Genomic DNA, 23,711 nt, shown 5'->3' on the forward strand with positions numbered 1-23,711 from the left:
GAATAATTTGTGAAGGTTTAAAGGTGTGGATGATTTTTCTGTGACATACAGATATTTTTTCTTTATATTATTGAACTCAAAACAGTTTGTGAAAAGCAATTCAGCTACCACAAAGATTTAGCATTTACATTAACTTGAACAGAACACCCATTTTAGCTGTTGCAAAAGTATTTATGTAGATTACTTGAAGAGTCATTTTGCCAACTTTGGAGGTGTGTTAAAAAAATATTAGGCTACCTTATGTCTAGCCTCAAATTCACTTAACAGTATTTGATGAATAGTTTACATATTTCTTATTATTGCTCATATGTATATCTCTCTACATAATCAGTTTATAGAAATCATACAGCCACAGTTTTCATCATATATGTTATCATCGTTTTGGGGATACAATGACCTTTTCACAGGGGTTATCACAGACCATCAGAAATATCAGATATGTACATTAGAATTCATAACAGGAACAAAGTTAAACTTATGAAATATCAGGAAAATTAATTTTATAGTTTAGGGTCATCAAAAATGAAGAACTGTATTAAAATGTCACAGCATTAGGAAGGTTGAGATTGACTGTCCTACACTGAGACTCATCAGTAGTCAATGTACAAACAGCATCTTATATTTATTTTTGCCTGTATGTTCATGTTCATGTTTTTTTTTTTTTTTTGGTTTTTCAAGACAGGGTTTCTCGGTGTAGCTTTGTGCCTTTCCTGGAACTCACTCTGTAGCCCAGGCTGTCCTCAAACTCACAGAGATCGGCCTGCCTCTGCCTCCCGAGTCCTGGGATTAAAGGCGTGTGCCAGCTCTGCCCGGGTGTTTTTTACTTTTCTAAAAACTTAATAATTTATTAATTATTTTATATTCTTATCACAGTTTTCCCTCCCTCTTTTCTTCCAGTTCCCTCCCCAGTTTCCCTCCACACCCCAATCCACTCCCCCTCTGTCTCTACTAAGAAACGGTCCAGCCTCCAATGCATACCATCAAACCAGACATATCATGTGCTGTAAGACTAGCAACATCCCCATGTAATTACACGAAGCAAGGCAATCCAGTAAGAGGAATAGGCTCCAAAGAGCCAACCAAAGCATTAGAGACAGACTCTGCTCCCATTGTTAGGAGTTTCACAAATAGACACACTACAGAAGGGTTACATATATGTAGAGGGCTGAGTGAGGGTCTCATGTAGTCTCCCTGGTTGCTGGTTTAGACTGTGAGTTCCTATCAGTAAGAATAGAAGAAAGAATTGTAGCAACCAGGGGGATCAAGCAATATTCTATCTTAGTGAGAAAATGGAGACATAATTTACTTAAATAATAAATTGTTATCTCCTTCCTTTGGACTTCATAATATTGCTCTTTGCATTTGATTATTTCTACTGTTATAGTTTTCTATAAAATCTAGTTTTAATTAAAATGATACATTGTTGTTAGCACTGACATTTATGTAACAACTAATCTTCATAATGCCTTCCTCATATTTAATGAAGATTCAACTCATCAAGGCAAATATAAATAAACCAAAGGAATAATATATTTATTTGTACTCATAAAAACAGGGAATCAAAATGAGGTTAAAACAATCATTAATACACACTGTTCAAAATCTAAAATACTGGAAATATAAGTGATATAGAATACAGTAATACCACACAAAATAAAACATCATCTTCAACAAATTGCATAAAGGTATTATGTAGTTACTTTGACTTTGTATTGCAGTCAATAATCATCTATTACCAAGAATTCTGTTTCACATTGCCATTGCTTTATTATTTTCAAACAAGAACCCTTTGTACTTAATGAGCAGATGTTTAAATAATATGAATAGATATTTTTTCAATAAGAATTTAGTAATTATAAGGTCTACTTCTGAATAACACTTCAAAATTTGCATCAAGGGTACAGCTTCCTAAAGAGATACTTGTGATATTGTATAAGGAGTGAATATTGATCAAAGATTTTTGTATTCCACACATTTAGAAGGAAATTTTATTGGAAAAATATATGATAATAAAGTAAAGCTGATAATTATTAGAGAAGTTCTTTCTGTTTCTTTCTTGTAAGTTTTCTGGTGCCTTCATTTTCCACATGCTATATACTTGTAAAGTTTCTCTCTAGTATGGGTTCAGGAAAGAGAAAGAAGTGTTGGGGATTTGGTAAAGGAATTTTCACGTTTTTTACATTTATATGGCTTAATTTAGGTACGAGTTCTGTGATGATCATTAACAGAAAAGCAATGGGTAAATGATTTGATGCATTTTAACATTTGTATAGTATGTCTCTAGTATGAATTTTATGATGAGCATGAAGAGAGGAAACATGCCTAAAGTACTTTCCACATTCATCACATTTATAAGGTTTTTCTCCAGTATGGATTCTCCTATGACATTGAAGATTGGAGGACATGACAAATGACTTTTCACATTCATCACATTTATAAGGTTTCTCTCCAGTATGGGTTTTCCAATGACATTGAAGATGGAAGGAGTTAACAAAGGACTTTCCACATTCATCACATTTATAAGGTTTTTCTCCAGTATGGATTCTCTGATGAACATGAAGAGATGATATATCCCTAAAATACTTTCCACAGTCATCACATTTATAAGGTCTCTCTCCGGTATGGATTCTCCTATGATATTGAAGATTGGAGGACTGAACAAAGGACTTTCCACATTCATCACATTTATAAGGTTTCTCTCCAGTATGGGTTCTCCTATGACATTGAAGATAGGAGGACTTACCAAAGGACTTTCCACATTCATCACATTTATAAGGTTTTTTCCAGTATGGATTCTCTGATGAACATGAAGAGATGATATATCCCTAAAGTACTTTCCACAGTCATCACATTTATAAGGTCTCTCTCCAGTATGGATTCTCCTATGATATCGAAGATTGGAGGACTGAACAAAGGACTTCCCACATTCATCACATTTATAAGGTTTCTCTCCAGTATGGGTTCTCCTATGACATTGAAGATGGGAGGAGTTAGCAAAGGACTTTCCACATTCATCACATTTATAAGGTTTTTCTCCAGTATGGATTCTCTGATGAACATGAAGAGATGATATATTTCTAAAGTACTTTCCACAGTCATCACATTTATAAGGTCTCTCTCCAGCATGGATTCTCCTATGATATTGAAGATTGGAGGACTGAACAATGGACTTTCCACATTCATCACATTTATAAGGTTTCTCTCCAGTATGGGTTCTCCTATGACATTGAAGATATGAGGAATTACCAAAGGACTTTCCACAGTCATCACATTTATATGGTTTTTCTCCAGTATGGATTCTCTGATGAACATGAAGAGACGATATATTTCTAAAGTACTTTCCACAGTCATCGCATTTATAAGGTCTCTCTCCAGTATGGATTCTCCTATGATATTGAAGATTGGAGGACTGAACAAAGGACTTTCCACATTCATCACATTTATAAGGTTTCTCTCCAGTATGGGTTCTCCTATGACATTGAAGATATGAGGACTTACCAAAGTACACTCCACATTCATCACATTTATAAGGTTTTTCTCCAGTATGGATTCTCTGATGAACATGAAGAGATGAGCACCTAGTAAAGTGCTTTCCACATTTATCACATGTATAAGGTTTCTTCCTCACGTGGATTCTATGGTGAACTTTAAGGGATGAACTTTTCTTAAAGGATTTTCCACATTCTTCACATTTATAAGGGTTCTCTCTCATATGGATTCTGTGATGAATATGAAGGTATGAAAGTTTGCTATAGGACTTTCCACAATCATTACATCTGTATGGTTTTTTTTCTGCAGTGTGATTTGAATCATTCTGAATGATATTTGAATTGGAATCAAAGAATTTATCACATTCTTTAATCTGGCAAAAATTTATTCCTGTATGCTTTATATTATCTGTAGCCAGATTTGAGGATTCAATTGTGACCTTCTTGCATGCATCACCTCTGAGTCTCTCATAATTTTTTTGAGTACTAGTTCCATTATACTGAATACAGTTTGAGAATTCATTAAGAATTTGGTCATGGTGTTTGCTTGTCCTGTGCTTCTCTTGGCTATGTTCATGTTTGTGCAAAGAAGTGTTTGAGTACTTATTAAAAACTTTCTGATGTTCATGGTTTTCAAAATGATTAACTGTTGAGCATGTATTTATGTGAGAATTACTAGGAATTACATCATTAGTAGAGTAAGTCCATGAGTCCTTGCCATTAAAAAGTATTTCAATCGGACTATTCTTGTAATTATTTACCAAAGAAAACTTAGCAAGTTCATTATCAACATTACTAAATATATTGGAATTTTCACAATTTCTTTCCTTATGATACATATTATGCCACATTCCTAAAATATTTATGTTGATCTAAATTGTGGAAGTTGTCATATAGTAGAAGTAATTGTTCAGGAACTTCTACTGAATTTTGAGTATAGGAAATACCATACTGCTGACAATTCAAATATTTTTCTGTGCTTAAAGCACTCTTTTCTTCAGGGACTATTGGAGTATCATTTAATTGCACAACACTTGAAAAGTGTTGCAAAGCCTTTGAAGTGTTACACTGTGTGTCCCCTTGTGAAGTTTCCATATATCTATGTAGAGTATAACCAGGTGTCCATGCTTGGTGTGAATATTTTTCCATATAATCATTTGATTCTGAACTTGTAACTGACACAGAGTATGCTCTCTTTGGACACACTAGAGGTTCTTGATGATTTTCATAAGTAATGCCTTTGACATGTTTCTCATAAACATCCTTCTCATGATAACCTAATTCATATTCTCTTTTGTCACCACGATAATCCCAGAACTTCCTTGTATGTAACATGTCAAAATCAATAGTTTCAAATAAGCCTGCTCTTTCTTCCTGTAAAGAATCTTGTTTGTACTTCTGTTGGGAGACCTCCTGGGTCTGGTAAAATGATAGAGCTGAAAGAAATGAAAAGAAACACACTCTTGATTTGCACAATAATTTGAAAACAATATGAGAGTATAATGCATAAAATGACAGCTGTCTGGGGAATATGTCAAGTTTGTAACATAGGAAATTTTCAAAGTTTTGCTGTAGAAAATAAATGTGCTTATGAAAAATAACAGAAATTCATGGAATGTTTGACCTTCATAAGGTCATGTAACAGGCAAACATAGACAACAATTTCACAAAAATATTGGAGCTCTCTCCCACTTGCCATGTGCATGAGGAACACGTCTATTGTATTCCCTGCTATGACTCTTTCTCCTTACACAATCATAATCCAAGAGATCACACTTTTTTTTTGACTCTACTCCTCCTTGTGAACATCCACTTCTTTCCCATTTCCTTAACAGGGCAACTTGGATTGCACCCCAACTCATTTTCTCCCACAAAGACAGCATATACCAGAACCTGCCCAATCATGTCTGCCATCTGTTCTGTATTATTACTATCCTCCATAAGAGTGAGTAAGTAGGTTGTTGCCAGCATATCCTCTCATCTACACAAAACAATTGCATAAATAAGTTGTAATCACCTGACTCTGTGTAATTTCCTGAACACATGATCAAGATAGAAACTACAACCTGTCCTGCTAACTCTTACAAAACTATGAAGGTCCCTGACATTCTACTATTACCGGCAAGGGAGCACAGGACACTCCCAATTCTCCTTCATGCAAATCATGAGCTCTTTTGATCCCAATCAGGCAACATACATTTTACACTTGTTATCAGACCAGTGATTCCACAATATCCACTCATCTAGATTCCCTCACCAATCCATCATTCTAGCCTGTATTCTACCCTATGTGCCCAAATTTAGACTCATAATCTCTGTCCAGAATACTCCTACATTCACCCTTACAATGGGATGCCCATCTTGTAATTCTGCCCATCCCCTGTGCCTACTTACAGCCCACCACCCATGCTATATGTAGCCTTCACACATAAGCTTCCCTGTATTTATTATTGCCTGTTAACTCTTCATTGTGCATAAAAGACACAGAAATTACAAACAAGTTCACAGGACCAATTTTGATCACAAGAACATGATTACTATATATGATAGTTTGAATAACAATGTTCCCTAAAGGTCACACACTTGACAACTTTGTTTTCGTGTAGCCACATTATTTGACTCAAAGTATGGTGTTAATGCATAAAATGTGGGACTGAGTTAGGACTTTTAAATGTAGGAACTACACACTATCTTTAGTTTCCTTTCTGGTGCTTTCTTGAAATTTGACATTTGTACATTACCTGTTTTTTCTACAACATTCATTGACTCTTGACTACACCCCATGACATAATGGAGTCTTATTCTCATGGTACCTTAAACCCAATGAAACTCTTAGTTTTACACATTTTTCTGTTAATGGTGTTTAATCAAAATAATAGAAAATCGCTGGAGAGATGGCTCAGAGGTTAAGAGCACTGACTGTTCTTCAAGAGGTCCTGAGTTCAATTCCCAGCAACTACATGGTGCCTCCTAACCATCTATAAAGAAATCTGATGCCCTCTTCTAGAATGAAGGCAAACATGCAGACAGAATACTGTATACATAATAAATAAAATTAAAAAAAAAGAAAAATCACACATAGATTATAAAGAATAAAGCCAGCATTTTACCCCCGCTCCCAAAGTCTATCAGTTTCATAGAATTATTCTTCAAACCATAATTACCATAATACAGAAGATGGAATAACTATCATGAACAATATTAAAGTAGTCAAAGTGCTTAAATTAGACAGAGACAAACAGCCCAATAAAATTAATGAGGAGAACCTAAAAAACCTGAGTGATGTAAGAGACCACAGAGAGATAAATGAAGACAGTCTATTCTCAAAAAATTCAAAAAAAAAGTATAGATTTATTGATGAGAACTCAGTCTAAAGTGAAGTTGTAACAGGAAAATAATTAGAAAAGTCAAGATAAAGCTTTATAAGTGAGACAGAAAAATAGCTATTGTACTATCAAAACTCAATAAAAACAAGAAGTGTAATTTAACTGCATATCAGAAACACACACACACACACACATTTGTATATTTAAAAATAGAACTAAAAATATTACACAGGCAATGATCAACACCATAATAATGTGAATATATATATATATATATATATATGTGTGTGTGTGTGTGTGTGTGTGTGTGTGTGTGTGTGTGTGTGTTGTGGGTGTGTGTGTGTAAGATAAGAATCTTACCTCAATGGCATAGATAAAATCTTCCCCAAGATCATGAAAGACAAATTTGCCAAACTTAAGAAAGTAATAACATTGCAGATACTGGAAACATTCCAACACCAAATAGGCAAAAGTATAAAAAGAAATACCACACAGCAAGCACTAGTTAATATACAAAACAAATCAAGAGCATTAAAATATGAAAGGGGGGCTGGAGAGATGGCACAGTGGATAAGAGCACTGGCTGCTTTCCCAGAGTAACCAGATTCGATTCCCAGCATCCACATTGCAGCACACAGCTGTCTGTAATTCCAGTTCCAGAAGATCTGACACCTTCACACCAATGCACATAAAATAAAATTAAATAAAGTATTAAAAAAATATGAAGAAGGGAACTAAAAGTCTCATGTAAAGTAAAACCCATTAGAATAACAGCATATTTCAGAGGAGAAGGTACTAACCAAAAGAGCCAGGGAGAGTGCAATTCTAAAGAGAATAAGGGCCTATACTGACTACTGTAGTAAGCAAAACTGTCTGTTATAGTTGAAGGAGAAGGGATTTTTTTATGAATTAGAAGGTATGAAATGATTTATAACATGCACACCCATAGAAAACAAGAGACAAGAAACAGTATATAAGACTGACAGGCAACTCCAACCAGAACAGCAGATACACTAACTTCAGACCTTCACCTCCACTTTTTCTTTTCTTAATCCAATCCCACAGTACCATCTTCAGCTTTGATAAAATGGTCTGCTGCAGGTTCCCTGCTGCCTGTGACTTCATCTCCAATGGTTAAAACACATCTTCCAATTCTAACACCATTTTTCACAACCTTCCTTGATCTCAGCACCCAACTCTGGCAGGAAATCCCTGGAACTCCAGAGCCCCTTCTGCCAGGAAAGAAGTAAACTCCAGGACTTCACCTCTCACCATGGCTCTTTAAGTCCAATGTAATAGATTCAGCCCAAGCTCTGGAGCAGAACTGCAGCAGCCTCATCCTACCCTAATACAGAGAATCCCACAACCCATCCCTGAACCTTTCTTCTACTCCTGATTGCATTGTCCACATTCCAAATCCAGCAGAAACAAAAACCTAGGAACCCAACTGGGAAGGGAAGCAGGGAGGCAAATTGCTGATTTTCACCTTTTTCTCTGCTCTTCTAAATCTATCCCCCAAGAATCATCTGCAGATCTGGAAGAAAACATAACAACTTCTAAAACCATTTCTTCTCTCCTGCACCCATTTAAAATGGATCACACAGATTTCCCCTTCCAAATTTTCATCTCATAACTCATTGCTTTGTTCCTACTTGAAACTCCAGCAGTCATTCTCTTCAACAGAGGCCATCTTAACCAGAGAAGCAAAGACACTAGATGCACATTATCAATTCTGCATCCATGTCCCCATGTCCTATCTCCCAATCTCATCCTCAGACCTTTATCAGACATTTGGCTGTTGACTCTACTCACTCATTGTCCACTAATTAGTGGATAAGAGCCATGAAGACAATGATAAGAAAGCTACAATCTGTAGAAGCACAAGTGAAATGAAAGATATATCTGCTTTAGGAAGGGAAATAGAATAAGCAAGTATGAATAGATAGTGCAGGGTGAATAGAGATGGGGTTCTAGGCAGGAGTACAGGTTGAGACTGATAAAATTAATGGGCATTTGAGAGGTAGCATTGAAACCAAATTCAGTAAGAACTTCCAGAAACATACATAAAAAATATCAAAAAATGCTAAGTAATAGAGAAATCAAAGTCCAAAATCTCTCTCTCTTATGATCTAAAAAAGATTTCAGTATAAAAATTGTGTTCCATACAATTGAATCTTAGCGTAGTGGACCAAAGTATATACTCAAACAAGCCTGGCTATTGCCAGTTCTACCCCTTCATCTCTGAGACCTGAAAATAAAGTCTAATTACTGAAGACAACAATGATATAAATCATTGAAAATGAAGACATAGGCCTAGTGCCTACAGAGAGCATTAAACCCCTATTTTCTTTGCTACAAGAACAATTTCTGCATTTTAAACAGAAACATATGCCAAGTCAGGCCAAACAGCCTTTATCTTCAATGGTGTTCTGCCAGCAAGATAAGGTAGGACAAAGGTGGAACAAAGATTGATGGAGTAAGTAACCAATAATTGATTTGAATTAAGGCCATTTCTCCAGATGGATACCATACCTGACATTTCTTAGATGACCATAAACTTGATACTAGAAAGGTCATGGAAATAGCATAAAACAACATACTACTTATCTAAAGAAAGAAAAAAATGTAGCAATAAAATGACTTCTCATGACATTCTGCAATACTCATAGGTAAGTGTGTTTTTTAGATGATATCAGGGAAGGTTTCTCCTAAAGAATATACAAAAATATATAGAGATACTGTCAGAAATTCTTCAGTGAGTCAGAGATCTTGAACACTCAGCTCTAAATGAGACCTTTCTATTGAATATCTCCCATCCATAGCTCAAGCAACCCTGGAGAAGAGGAGGTGGAGATAGTTTAAGAGCCAGAGGGATGGAAAATATTCAGAACACAAGGCCCTCTAAATTAACATGGGGGAATTTCATATGAACTCAGAGGGAATGAAGCAACAATCACAGGGACTACACAGGTTCATTCATATTTTCTGTGTAAAAATTATGGCTTCCGATTTAATGGTTTTATGGGATTATTGACCATGACAATGAGTTGATCTTTGATTATTATACCTATTTTTTGACTTTTTTGTTCTGTTGTTTTTTGTCTTGTAAAACTCCATTATGATAGATTTAATCTTATAAGAATTTATTTTGTTATATTTAAAAATAATCAAAGAGTGAATTAAACCAAACCACCATTTTACATGTGAACAAGTGAACTGACACTTAACATACTGAGATACAACATAACTTCTCCAATAGAGTGACACTCAGTCTATCAAATACTCCAGAACTGCTCTCATGTTCAAGAGTATTTGACCAAAAATATAGTGGACCTCTCATGTGTTTTTGTGTGTTCTTTAACTTGGTTATATGTTGGTGCTTTTTTCTTTGTTTATTTGTGTAGGTTTAATTTTGTTTCCTTGTTTTGAGGGCCCATGTTGTTGTATTGGGTTTTGTTTGTTTTATCCAGGAAGCACTTGAAGTCCAGTTAGAAAGAAGAGAGAGAGGATGTAGGAGGAAGTTGCAAAGAAGAAGTATGTGATCAAAACAGAATTTAAAACTGTTTTAAAAGTGAGACTAAAAACAGTAATAAGCACAACTCAGAGAGTAGAGAAAGTAAATAAAATCATCTGTAACTACTAAAACATAGAATACAAATAAGAACACAAATAAAAACAAATGCAACAAAATAAAAAATAAAATACATTTTAAAAGTTTATATTACACGTACATTTCTAGAATAACTTGAATTAATAATGGCATCAATTCTCCAATCAAATGACCCATGCCACATGATTGGATTAAAAAAATGAAACCAATCTTTCTATTGCTTCCAAAAATCTCAGCTTTAAAGATAGGAATGGTCATAAAATTGAAAGGATGACAAATTTATTAAAATAAATGGGAAAGAAGTAGGAGTTGTTACCCTATTATCTGACAAAATGGAATTTATGGGAAAATTTATAAGAAAAATATAAAGAAGGAATCAACGTCTCAATTAATTCTAAAATCAATCAAGATGACATTACCACCCCAAATGTATATACATTAATTTAATGTAAAGCCTATTTCATAAAATACCTAATACTTGAAATGTACTGTGAGATTAAGAAAAAACAATAATTTTACATGATATCAGCACAGCACTCTGTTGTATATAAAGGTCATCAGGACAAAAAATAAGTAGGTAAATATAAAAATTGAAAGAACTTATACATCAAGTAGCCAGAAGGGTTATCTGTAGAATATCCCATACAAATACCAAAGAATATGAATTTTACTGCTCAATCCGTGGTAGGCCCTCTAAAATAGACATCATAATAAAACACAAGACAAACCTGAGTCAATTAGATCAACATAAAATGTTTCTGTGTATCTTAATTGGCCTCAAAGCATTCAAACTTAACAATCCCCATTTCTTAAGGATTAGAGCACAACACTAATACTGTTTTGGACCCTGATCAATTTCAGACCATGTTATTTCAGATTGTTGCTTGTAGAATTGGATAAAGTGATCCTGTATATATTGTGAAAATTCACATAATCATGAAGATGTCAGGAATTTTCTAAATAGAAAAAGATCTTCCTTGAACCATATACCTTATTTCCAGCTTTATTTTAATAGAGAAACCATAATAACTTAATAACATCTCTGTTTCTGACAAATGCAGAAATGCATATGGGCATAGAGTAGGTCCTCTTATTCATTTCCAAGCTTATATTGAATTTCTAAGTTTCAATTCAATACTATTCATATGTGAATAGGGTACGATAATCTAACACACACCTTGAAAAGCACATTGATAATATTATTTAACCTGAGATATTTCAGGAATGCTTTTTACTAACTACCTGGCCTCAGGCCACTGCAGGACTGAATTTTCCTTCATATGGACTCTTGGCCCATGTCAATGCTTCATTCCAACTTACCAGGTCCTTTTAATCCTGTCTGCTCTATGGCCTCATTCCAGGAATGTTTGCTTTGGTCAAGGTTGTTGAATAGCTCTTGTGTTGATACAGCATGCCCTGTGCATTAGAAAAGACATATGATACAGTCTTCATAAGGTTCAATACAGCTGGATCCATAACATTGGATTAAACTCAGAGTAAGAGGAAAATAATGGAGGATCCATATTTGACTTCCTCATTGGAAATACCTTGCTTTAAAATATTGAATGCTTTTCAGTTTTATCCCTCCATATATTTATTTTAATTATCACAAAGCAGAAGCAAAAGCAGGGATCATCATGTTAAGATGAATATACGTTGCCTGCAGCAATGTATAATACAAGACTTTAAGAATTATATCATATGCAGAAGAACGGGTATAAAAGCAAGAATGAGTGACATAAATGTGTGTTATATACAAAATTCAACTATTTGAAAAAAGACATCTAAGACTCATTAACACAAAAAGTGTATGTCTCCTAATAACACTTGATAGAAATTTCAGGGATAAAATAATAACCATGTAAAACAATATAATCTCACCTGTACAGACCAGGTTGGTGTAGTTTTTCAACTTGTCATTGCCAGGGAAAGGCCTCTCAGCAGAGTCCAGGCAACTCAATTCATTCTGGGTGAAGTCTGTGGCCACTTCCTTGAAAGCCAATAGATTCAGAAAAAAAAAACACTGTTCTAATTTATGTCTATAAATGTAATGCTTTGATGGCACAGAGAAAAAAAGTTAAATATAAAATATTCTCTTGTCAGTAATTGATACATATTATTTGAATTGATTGACTGTGAGAGGGAGGATGGTGTGAAGTAAGTGCTGCAGACATGATGGGTAGAGAGGTATAAATCAGCATTAAAGGAGAAATCCAGAATGAAATGCACTGCATGATTTTTAGCTTTTTGATTCTTAGGCAAGACCAGCATGAAGCTAAGTGAAGGCAATTTTCATCCCTACAAATTTGGCCGGGAAAGACAGATAAACATATATGGGATATACAAGTATGATGAGGCCTTTATCTACTGTCTGAAAAGGAATATTGGAGAACAATAGATTTCATAGCAAGAAGAGGAACTTGATTTCTAATGCATTCCAGAATTTCTATATGTACAGTTCTCTAATGATATCAGGACAAGAAAGGGATCCCTCTCTCCCTCTCCCTTTCCAAGTTGAACTATAGGAAAGATATAGTTGAGATTCAAAATCAACTAAATAGGACTCATAGGAGCTCACAGAGACTGAAACAACAAATGGAGAACATGCATAGGACAGAATTTGGTCCTCTACACATAGGTAAAAGTGTTTTAGATTGTTCTTGTTGGACTCCCAAAAGAGGGAGCAGGGGCTGTCTCTGAGTCTGTTTACTGTTTTTCAAGCACATTTCTAATACTGACTTGCCTTGTTCAGCTTTAATAGGAGAGTAGGTGCCAAGTCTTATAGAATTTTGATATGCCATGTTTGGCTAAAATACATAGGATGCCCCCACTTTTCTGAATAGAATGGAGAAGGAGTGAATGGTGATAGGCAGAAGGATGGTTGGAGGAAGGGACTGGATGGAGAGGAGCAAGGGAGGGGAAGCTCTGGTCTGACTGGGGAAACTAATTAGTTAAAGTAGCAAAAGAAATAGTTGGGATTGCTGATATTCTGAGGCAGGGCCTAATACAGAATACACACACAGGACATAGGCACATGAGATCATCAGAACAGATGCAGAAGTTGAAGTGGGGAATGTAAGCCTGAAGCTAATTATTTCTAAAACCAGGTATTCCCATGAATGTATCAGTGAGCCAGTGCACAGGAGTGAAAAAGTGTAAGTTATTTCCCACAATCGTATCCAGAATTGAGTGAACATCTAATATTACTAAATTCTTTGAGAGACAGCAAACTGGTTTTATAATGAAAAGAATCTGGATTTTCAGATGGGAACTGCTGTTTTCAACTGCTTCTTGCCCAGAAGCAGTTTGCATCATTGAACTTCACAGAAAGGTAAAGATATTGAAATCAAACATTTCATTAAAAAATACTTAGTGATAGCATAATATATTTTTAAGGTTTATAATTTGTAAATGTCTAATGGAGAATAGGAGAGTAAGAGTTCAGAAACTATGTGGAAGGATAATGACTCTAGGCACAATTGTAAAGATAGCAGGATAGAAATATTCTTGAGTACATGTATGTATTTGTATTAAACAGAGTTTGTGCGGACTTGATCTACATGGGTAGAATGGCCTCTTTTTGATACCACAGTCTATCCAATGAAAGGGCAAGTAAAAGGCGTGGCTTTCTTCTTCTTTTTGAGTGTGTGGTGTTCCCTCTGAATGGTGCCCAGAGGCTCATTTATTTGAATGCTTTTCTCTTAGTAAGTGGATCTCTTTAGCAAAGAATCTTTATAAAGGATGTTTCTCATTTTGAATGGGCTTTGATATATCAAAGGCTCATTTCAGGAATGAGTAAGCAATGCAAATGTAAAAGCAAAGAACTTGGCCCTGCATCAGCATCTCTGCCTTTAACAGCTAGAGCATATAGAAAGAATGTTGGGACTTTCCTCCTGTGTCACAAGGGAGTAAAGATGATACCTGAAGAGAAATTCCAGTTTCTACATCAATCCTGATGAAAATTGCATATTTCTCTGTAAATTTCCTCAAAGCTGTTACAACTCCTAAAGAAAAAACTCTGAACTCTAAGTGATGAAAGCAATTGTGAAACTGCTCAGCTCTGGAAAGACAATCAGCATCAGCACCCATGGGAGAAATTGGTACCAGGTGTCAGCACAACAGGAGGGCATTGCAGCTTCCCTAGGAGGTTAGTAGCTAGCAAAAAGAAATGATGGAATAGACTCTTTAAATCTAGTCAAAAACAGAATAGTAATGAGAACAAAACACTTCTGTTAGGATAATTTCACACCACTTTATGACTGATGAATTCCATTTGGAAGTTTATATCACATTTAAATATTTCATCTTAGTATACAAGACAGTATGTCTTTCATAGAAATTTTACTTTAAACATTATTATTGGGTTTCTTTGTACCCCTTTCTTTGACTTTTTTTTTTCTTTGACTTTTAAATAATGAACTATTGGTCCCTGGGAGGAAGGATTATGGAACTGGGTCCTTCCATGATTTTAGAGATGACTTAATTACATTCTAAGTAGGAAGTGAGTATCCATGTTTGTGTGTAACATCAAAAAATTCTACATTATGCTTTAATTGAGAGAATTAATCCAGAAAAACTAAACTAATGGGAGAACAGTGAGAAGTGGAGAAGCACACATAGGTGATAAGCACTGAAAAGAGTTTACTTTCACAAGTACTTGAGAAAAAGAAAAAGAAAGCCTTGTCAAAGCTAAGTGGTAAATTAAACATTAGGTGCTACTGCAAATGAAGCATTTCTGTAACAGCAGTTAACATGTCTCATCTCCATTTATATATTTACCTGAGAATATGTCATCTCTCTCTTCCCTTCCATGTAGATCCTCTCAGGAAACTTTACTTTAAAATTTCACTTTCCTGGTAATATCTCAAATTTTAAACACCAACAACACCCTATGCTTGCTATCACACACAGAGATTGGAAGGCAAGGATCAAAATCCTCGTTCCCTGTTCTATTGGAGAGCCAAGATACAGAGCACTATTGGCTCTCAGTGGCAGACCAAACTTAAGGTCCTCCTTTCATGCATTCAGACCTGCATCATGAAGGAATTTAGTATAGAGATGGCAATGTGATTGAATTAACCTGCTACACCCAACAGAGTCAGCTAGGAATTTCAAATGGAGGCTGAGCACAGGTGTTATTCAGAATCCTTAAGCACCCTCAAGGACCCACATATTCTCTTCTCTCTAATGGCTGATTAAAGCAACATTGATGCTTCCATTGAGAATGACAAAATCTGTGGGGTAGATGCAAATGAAAGTATCTCAACAGACAGAAAAACCTAGGTGTTTGGGGCCAAGTATCATGAGGGCAATCCATGCCTCTCTGAAGTCTTCAGTAACATTTCCCATTGTCTCCCATGACCCAGTTTATTATAAATACTTATACAGTATAATTAATACTTTTTTTTTTTTTTTAGTTTTTAAAGACAGGGTTTTTCTGTGTGATCAGCTTGGCTTTCCTGGAACTCACTGTATACAACTTAGTGGCCTCAAACTCACAGGGTGTAGCCTGTCTCTGTATCTCCAGTAGTGGGATCAAAAGTGTGAGTTGGATGATGATGTCATAGGAAAAAAGTAGATGAACAGAAAAGGGGACACACAAAATAGCTGGAATTAGGTGGACTCTGCCCTTTGAAAGAGAACCAACCTCACCAGGAATCTCTGCCTATACATAACAAAGAGATGAACAATGATTCAGGGGTCATACTTACAGGTAGAGGGGTCATTCTCTCCATCTGAATATGGCAGCAGGTTTGGATCATGTCAGGAGGGACATTCTCTGTAGGGGAGCACTGCTGAGGCTTAATCCACTATTGGAGAAGGCTGGGGTGAATATTTTCTGAACTCTATCGACATCCACATGCAGGACAGGAGGTGTTCTCATTCTGATGAACTAAACAACCCTCAACACCTGAAAGGCTCATTTTACAAGTTTCCCTTGGGCCTGAGTGTGTGCTCTCTGTCATGGATGCTTCCCTGTATACAAATGAGACTCATTCAGTCCTTCACAAATTGGAATCTTTCTCTGCTCTCCATATACACATTTACTAATTTCTATGTTAGAATCTATGTCAAATAATGCACTATGAAGTAAACACATGTTTTACTTTGTATTACTGTCAGTGGATCTGACAATATTACTGATAACTTTCTACCATTAAATTGTTGGACCCCAAAGTTTATGGTCTCAAGTGGGCACCCCAAGAACACAGACTCCAGTCCAGTTGATGCAACCGCACAAGGATTTATTAAGCTTCTATATAGAAGGGCTCCTCTGCTTCCAAGAGCCAGAGTCACATCTTACTGCAGCCCCATAAGGACTTTTAAAGGAAAAACCCACAAGATTACAATTCGCATACAATTTCATGGCCTGATCACAGAGTGATCACAGAGTGGGTATAGTCACGTCCGCATGTACATTCTTCCTGAAACCTCAAGGGGGGGTATCAGGGAGGGAGTGGAATTTACTCAAAGGTCACAGTGGTCCTTCCTGGAACACCTGCAACTATCCCAGTCACAGTTGAGCACATCTCTTAACAGAATCTTTTTACATTGTTATATTGTTACAGGGGTGATTGAGTAGTGGCTGAGTCAGGTGGCCCTTGAAACTAGTTTTCTTTTTAGTTCCTTATTTCCTGGGGCTTGGGGGTATAAGTCTGAAGGGTTAGGGTCTTTCAAAATGAACACTTATCATGCCAAAGCAGCATGTAGTGAATACAAACCAGTAATATGTATATTTATCTTGAATTTAGTGAAGAGAATAATTTAAAGTTAAAAATTAATTTAATATATATTTAGTTAAAATTGCAAATAATATGAACAAATTAATCTTCAGGCAGAATGTAACACAAACCCTAATATCCTACCTTATTGATGGCTATAACTAGAGCTACCTGGGTTTAAATCCTTATATTGTAAATCATTTTGCTTTAGTTTATTTTGACAGGAATTTAGCACCATTATTAAAAATAATTTCTATATAAAAATCATTCTATATGATATTTTCTTGCCTATGTAGCTTATTTACCAAGAAGCTGCATAGTGGACATAAGTTGTATTTCTTGGTAAAATATTTCCAAATTTCAATTATACATGTTTCTTCTTGTTTTATTTTCTCTGACCTTGAGTAAGATATGAACATTGTTGACTATACTCTAGTCAATCTTTCTATTTTAAAGAATATTTTCTATGTAAAAACACTGGGATGATGATTATTGATCAAGTTTTTACTAACATAAATTTTCTGAAGTAATGTATGTTTTGAGCTTGAAGCATCATATTTGCAACATTCTTTGCTTCTGTACTGTCTCTCTCTAGTGTAAAGTATGTAATGATATTTAAGAGATGAGAAGTAGGTAAAAGATATCTCATTTTGTGCACATGTAGAGTTTTTCTCCTGGATAGATTCTGTGGTGGCTTTGAAGTTGTGAGCATTATGTAATGTTTTTGACACATTCTTCACATTTATTAGTTTTCTCTCCAGGATTGATTTTTTTTAATGATCTTTAATAGTGGAGAACTAAGCAGGCAAAGCTTTTGTCACATGTTGTACATCAGCATGGTTTCTATCCACTGTGGAGCCTATTAAGTGTCTTGAGTGTGAAGGATCTCCTGAAGCATTTCCACAATTTCTAGTATTTTTTTTCTCAATAAGGAATTGTGGATTCCCAATAAGATTTTTTTAAGATAGGTCAAAAACTGTTTCTGTATTATGATGCAGATATTTAACCCTGAGTTCAACTTCTGTTCAATTGAGCCCATTACTCCCTATATGTTGTTTTGCCAAGTCTAGGATACATAGATTTATTGTCCCAGCCTTAAAAGTTCAACTTCTGCTAACTTCTAAAACTGCTGGTGAGCAAAAACCTTTGGAGGAGGGGAGGGGGAAGCATCTCTCAAGATGGCTACTGATTTTTCCATTTTTCTCCCGATCCTGCATGCTTGTAAAACATTCTATGAAATAAACTTTCTACATACATGGAGAGATTCATTCTATAAGTTCTGATCATGTAGAGAAGCTTGAATAATAGAGCTGTGGTTTTTTTTTTCTTCACCTGTCTATGAAGAAAGATGTGCTGGCTAACAATGATGCTCATACATGCATTCTTCTTGGCTCCATTACTCTCTAAGTATTCAACTTTCCATGAAGACTACTCTTTATTATTATTTATTTTGCCAAAACTTTGCTCTGAATTTCAGGAACAAAACTTAAGGAGGATGGAGCCTTCTTTCACCTTTCTGATGGGAGAAAGACCTTTAATCTTCTTTTTGATCTGGTTTCTGCTTTTCTTTGCTGTTTTTCTGCAGTCTCTGTGACAACCAGGTAAAAAGTACCTTCAGTTCACCTGATGTCAGTGTTAAGTCACACAAAAAACACTCTCCTTGTGTGTCTTTAAATATCTCTACAGTTGTTAATACTTTGGGCGGGAATGAGGCCTCTGCAATTGTCACATTAAGCTGCATGGTGGATTTAGCCTTTGCAGGTACAAAACAAAAAAAGAGGTTTCTGGACTACACACTGCTTGGATAAAAGCATAGACCCACGATAGCTCCCAGAGCTGGTGTTAAACGTAGATATGTTGGGAAGCTGAGGTGGGCGGAGCCAGCAACCACAGCTGCTGCAGTTTAAAGCAATAGATTCACAATAAGACAGATTCAGATGTAATAGTTTACAATGTGTGTAAAATTGTACATAGGCTTGAAAGAGAGAGAAAAAGGAATATATACAGTTATATAAAGAAATAGTTTTTAAAAATAAAGTCTTTAAAGAGACAGTAAAGGTAGTATAAAAAATAAGCCACGTAAAAATGGATATTACACAGAGAATCTGGGTTGTGTTGTCTTTGGGATTTTTAACTGCAGAAAAACATTTGATTGTAAAAGCTGTTGAGTTATGCCAAAATGTATATTTTAAAGATACCTTGACTTCAAAATTTGGATATAAGGATATGTTGCTTTGGAAAAGAGTCTCTTTTGTTTCCACAGAAAGCTATAGGTAATACTATAAATTTTCCTTCACATTTTAAATAAGGGCACAACTGTTTCTTAGTTATTGATGCTCTTCTGCAATTCTGATTGAGAATGAGGAAGAATGAAATGAATAAATCAGATTTGGTTCTAAGGATCACTGAAGATAGTAATATAAAATTTCCAGTATCCTGTAGTATTTCATACATTTTCTTGTCCTATATTTTAGGCTACAACTGGGAAAATCTTGAAGTTGAAGAACATTGTCAAAGTTCTCAAAAACATGGAAGGTAATTTTCTCGTAAAAGCTGATAGAAATAGGCCTCTGGATATATATAATTTATGTGGATGTTTTAATTAAATTAAACAGTGTAAATAATTACAGCTTAAAATGCATTGATGATCATTAAATGCTCATAAAGACACATGGCAGGTAAGAAATTTGTGTTTGAAAGTGATTCTTTTAAGAAGGAAGACAAAAAATGCCTATGACAAATCACCATTTGAATAATAGCATCATCAAAGCTATGCTGTACAAATGGCAATCCATTTATTTTCATAGTATTTCATATTACAAAAGATATACTCATTGAATATGTGATAAGAATATATACACAACCTTGTAATAAGCAAATAGTCCATAGTATAGTTACTCATATAGTTGTTCTGTCTTTGCTAATTTCAGTTAAAAAGGTAGTTCGAGTCAAGAGTAAAGGGGGGGTTGTTGTACAGAAACATTATTCCCTGTACCACACGTTGATGAGGAACAGAAATTCCAACTGTAAATGAAATGTGGAAATATTCTTGTTGTTATTCTTTCTTTAATAGTTATATTATATGTCACTTTGGATACCAGCCCTGAAAACATAAGGACAGGGAGGAAGCTATGTACATCTCTGAATCTCAGAACACTTAAAAGACATGTAGTAGTCCCATGTTGAGTATACTTGTTGAATGTGATTCAAGTTTACAAACAATTGGTTTTCCAGATTCATTAAGAATAGATCAACAAATACACCAAAGAAAAGCCCTATGGGTACTAGGACTGTCTGTGTACATGTTTCTGTTTGTCTTGGTTAACTTTGAACATGTAGCATGACTCACAGTATAGGTAACTTTATCCATGGAACAAGGGACATAAATGTCCAAATTCTCCCAGTTCTCTTCAAATATGTGAAAAACCTCAGAGAACAATGAAGCCACAAATATTAGCCAGGTAATAAAGGCTCTTACCATCAAGGCATATTCAAGTATGCAAAGTCATCCTTAATGCAGGGGAACAACATGAGTGTAAACAACATGTTAAAACTTTAAGATCTCAGTTCCCTTTGTACGTAGACAAAATTGTAAAATTAATTCATGAAGATATAAATACTCAACAATGTAATGAATGTGGTAAATCTTTTAAATGTTTCAATTATTCTTGCAGGCATGAAAGAAGTCATACTACAGAGAAATCATATGAATATATTGAGTGTGGTAAAGCCTTTGAATGTCATAGTCATCCTCAAAGGCATGCAAAAACACATACTGGAGAGAAACCCTATGAAAATAATCATTATGTTAAAGCCTTTGCACACCCCACTCATCTTCAAGTACATAAAAGAACACATACTGGAGAGAAACCCTATAAATGTAATCAATGTGGTAAAGCCTGTGCTCAACACAGTGCTCTTCAACTGCATGAAAGAACACATACTGGAGAGAAACCCTTTGAATGTAATCAGTGTGGTAAAGCCTTTGTTCGTCACAATGATCTTCAAGTACATAAAAAACACATACTGGAGAGAAACCCTATGAATGTAAACAATGTGGTAAAGCCTTTACACAGCCATATAATCTTCAAGTACACAAAAGAACACATACAGGGGAAAAACCCTATAAATGTAATCAGTGTGGTAAAGCTTTTGTACAATCCAGTCATCTTCAAGTACATAAAAGAACACATACAGGAGAGAAACCCTATGAATGTAATCAGTGTGGTAAAGCTTTTGTACAATCCAGTCATCTTCAAGTACATAAAAGAACACATACTGGAGAGAAACCCTATGAATGTAATCAGTGTGGTAAAGCCTTTGTTTGTCACAATGATCTTCAAGTACATAAAAGAACACATACTGGAGAGAAACCCTATGAATGTAAACAATGTGGTAAAGCCTTTACACAGCCATATAATCTTCAAGTACACAAAAGAACACATACAGGGGAGAAACCCTATAAATGTAATCAGTGTGGTAAAGCTTTTGCTCAACACAGTACTCTTCAGCTGCATGAAAGAACACATACTGGAGAGAAACTCTATGAATGTCATCAGTGTGGTAAAGCCTTTGTTCATCACAATCATCTCCAAGTACATAAAAGAACACATACTGGAGAGAAACCCTATGAATGTAAATAATGTGGTAAAGCCTTTACACAGCCATATAATCTTCAAGTACACAAAAGAACACATACAGGGGAGAAACCCTATAAATGTAATCAGTGTAGTAAAGCCTTTGCTCATCACAGTGGTCTTCAACTGCACGAAAGAACACATACTGGAGAGAACCCCTATAAATGTAATCAGTGTGGTGAAGCCTTTGCTCGACACAGTGCTCTTCAACTGCATGAAAGAACACATAAAGGAGAGAAACCCTATGAATGTACTTAGTGTGGTAAAGCCTTTTCTTGTCACTCTCATCTTCAAAGGCATGAAAGAATACATACTGGAGAGAAACACTATGAATGTAAACAATGTGGTAAAACCTTTGCACAGCCTAGTTATCTTCAAGTACATAAAAGAACACATGCTGGAGAGTAACCCTATGAATGTAATCAGTGTGGTAAAGCCTTTGCTTATCACAATGCTCTTTAATGGCATGAAAGTACACATGGGAGAAAAACCCTATGAATGTAGACAATGTGTTAAAACCCTTGTATGTAATAGTGATCTTCAAAGGCATACAAAAACACATACTGGAGAGAAACCCTATGAATGTAATCAGTGGGAAAAAGCCTTTGCACAACACTGTCATCTTCAAAGGCATGAAATTACATTTATTGGAAAGAAACCCTATGAATGTAATCAGTGTTCTACAAGCCTTTGCTCATCACTCTCATCTTCAAAGTTATAATATAACACATACCGGAGTGAACCATACAATTGTGATCAATGTGGTAAAGGCTTTGTTCATCATAGTGCTCTTAAATTTAATGAAAGAACACATAATTGAGAAAAATCATATGAATATAAACAGTGTGGTAAAGCCTTAGCACAGCCCAGTCATCTTCAAGTATATTAAAGAACACATACTGAAGAAAAATCCTATGAATGTAATCAATGTGGTAATGCCTAGTCACAACACAGAGCAACCCTATAACTGTAAAACTTTTAGTGTGTAATTGGTCTTTAAATTCTTTGAATATAACATTAGACTTTGATGATCTGAAAAAATTTTATACCAAAGGCAATCTGAATCTATATGAATTGTTATGATTTCAGGCCACATACTTACATTCCATCACACAAAATTATTTTGGAAAAAAATCTAAACTGTGTCAACAATCTGTTCAAGCATTATAATGTCTCTTTTTGTTTTGTTTACACATGTCAACTAATATGGACAAAAGGCCTATAAAGTTAAATGATAAGGTAACTAAGACAAGGTCTTTACATATCCCTGGCTGTCCTGGAACTCACTTTGTAGAGCAGGCTGGCCTCAAACTGATAGAAATCCACTTGACTCTGACTCCTGAGTACTGGCATTAAAGGCGTGCACTACCATGCCCATCACTTTCCATCTTTTTGAGTTTCTGCTTTTGAAGGCTAACTGACCTACACACTTCTAGAAGACACTTCTCTTCAAATACATGAAATAATAAATTCTGGTGTAAAATTTCATAGATGTGTATCATTGCTTTTCTGTTGCTTTGGTAATGGATCATATCTAAGTGAACTGAGAAAAGGGTTTAATTTGGCCCTTGGTTCCAGAGCAATACACAAACCAAGAATTCACATTCTTGTCCTGCAGCAGAAAGCAGAAAGTGTAAATTGGAAATGGTGTGCAGATGTAAGTACTCAGGCCAACCCTCAAAACTGATTTCTTCTAGCAGGGTACCATTTTCTAAATCTTCTCAAATCTTTTCACAGACTGAAAATGATAGAGTACTCTGACTTCAAGCCTACATGCTTGCTTTCTGTTACATGGACTAATTCATGATGGATAAAAACTCTGTAATCATTTAGATGCCTCAAAACCCATGTTACCAAAATTATAATAGAAAAACATTCATGATTAAAAATTAGTTTAAAGATTTGCTTTTATTTTAATTATGCTGCAT

At 35.3% G+C, this 23,711-nt stretch overlaps 1 protein-coding gene and 1 pseudogene across 1 annotated transcript in view; one reads left to right on the forward strand and one right to left on the reverse strand.

Moving 5' to 3' along the window:
- Positions 1-7,939, reverse strand: part of LOC131900917 (zinc finger protein 664-like) — a 35,412-nt gene extending 27,473 nt beyond the window's left edge. The window contains exons 1-3 of the mRNA XM_059252235.1: positions 7,833-7,939; positions 2,866-3,578; positions 2,409-2,782 (exon numbers count right to left, since the gene is read on the reverse strand). Of these exons, the coding sequence (XP_059108218.1) occupies positions 2,409-2,782; positions 2,866-3,578; positions 7,833-7,939 (1,194 nt within the window). The remainder of the gene's footprint in view (positions 1-2,408; positions 2,783-2,865; positions 3,579-7,832) is intronic.
- A 13,080-nt stretch (positions 7,940-21,019) lies between these two features.
- LOC131901032 (zinc finger protein 431-like) lies at positions 21,020-22,191 on the forward strand (annotated as a pseudogene).
- Positions 22,192-23,711: the final 1,520 nt, after the last annotated feature.

This window comes from Peromyscus eremicus, unplaced genomic scaffold, assembly GCF_949786415.1.
Source record: "Peromyscus eremicus unplaced genomic scaffold, PerEre_H2_v1 PerEre#2#chrX_unloc_1, whole genome shotgun sequence".
Lineage (NCBI taxonomy): Eukaryota > Metazoa > Chordata > Mammalia > Rodentia > Cricetidae > Peromyscus > Peromyscus eremicus.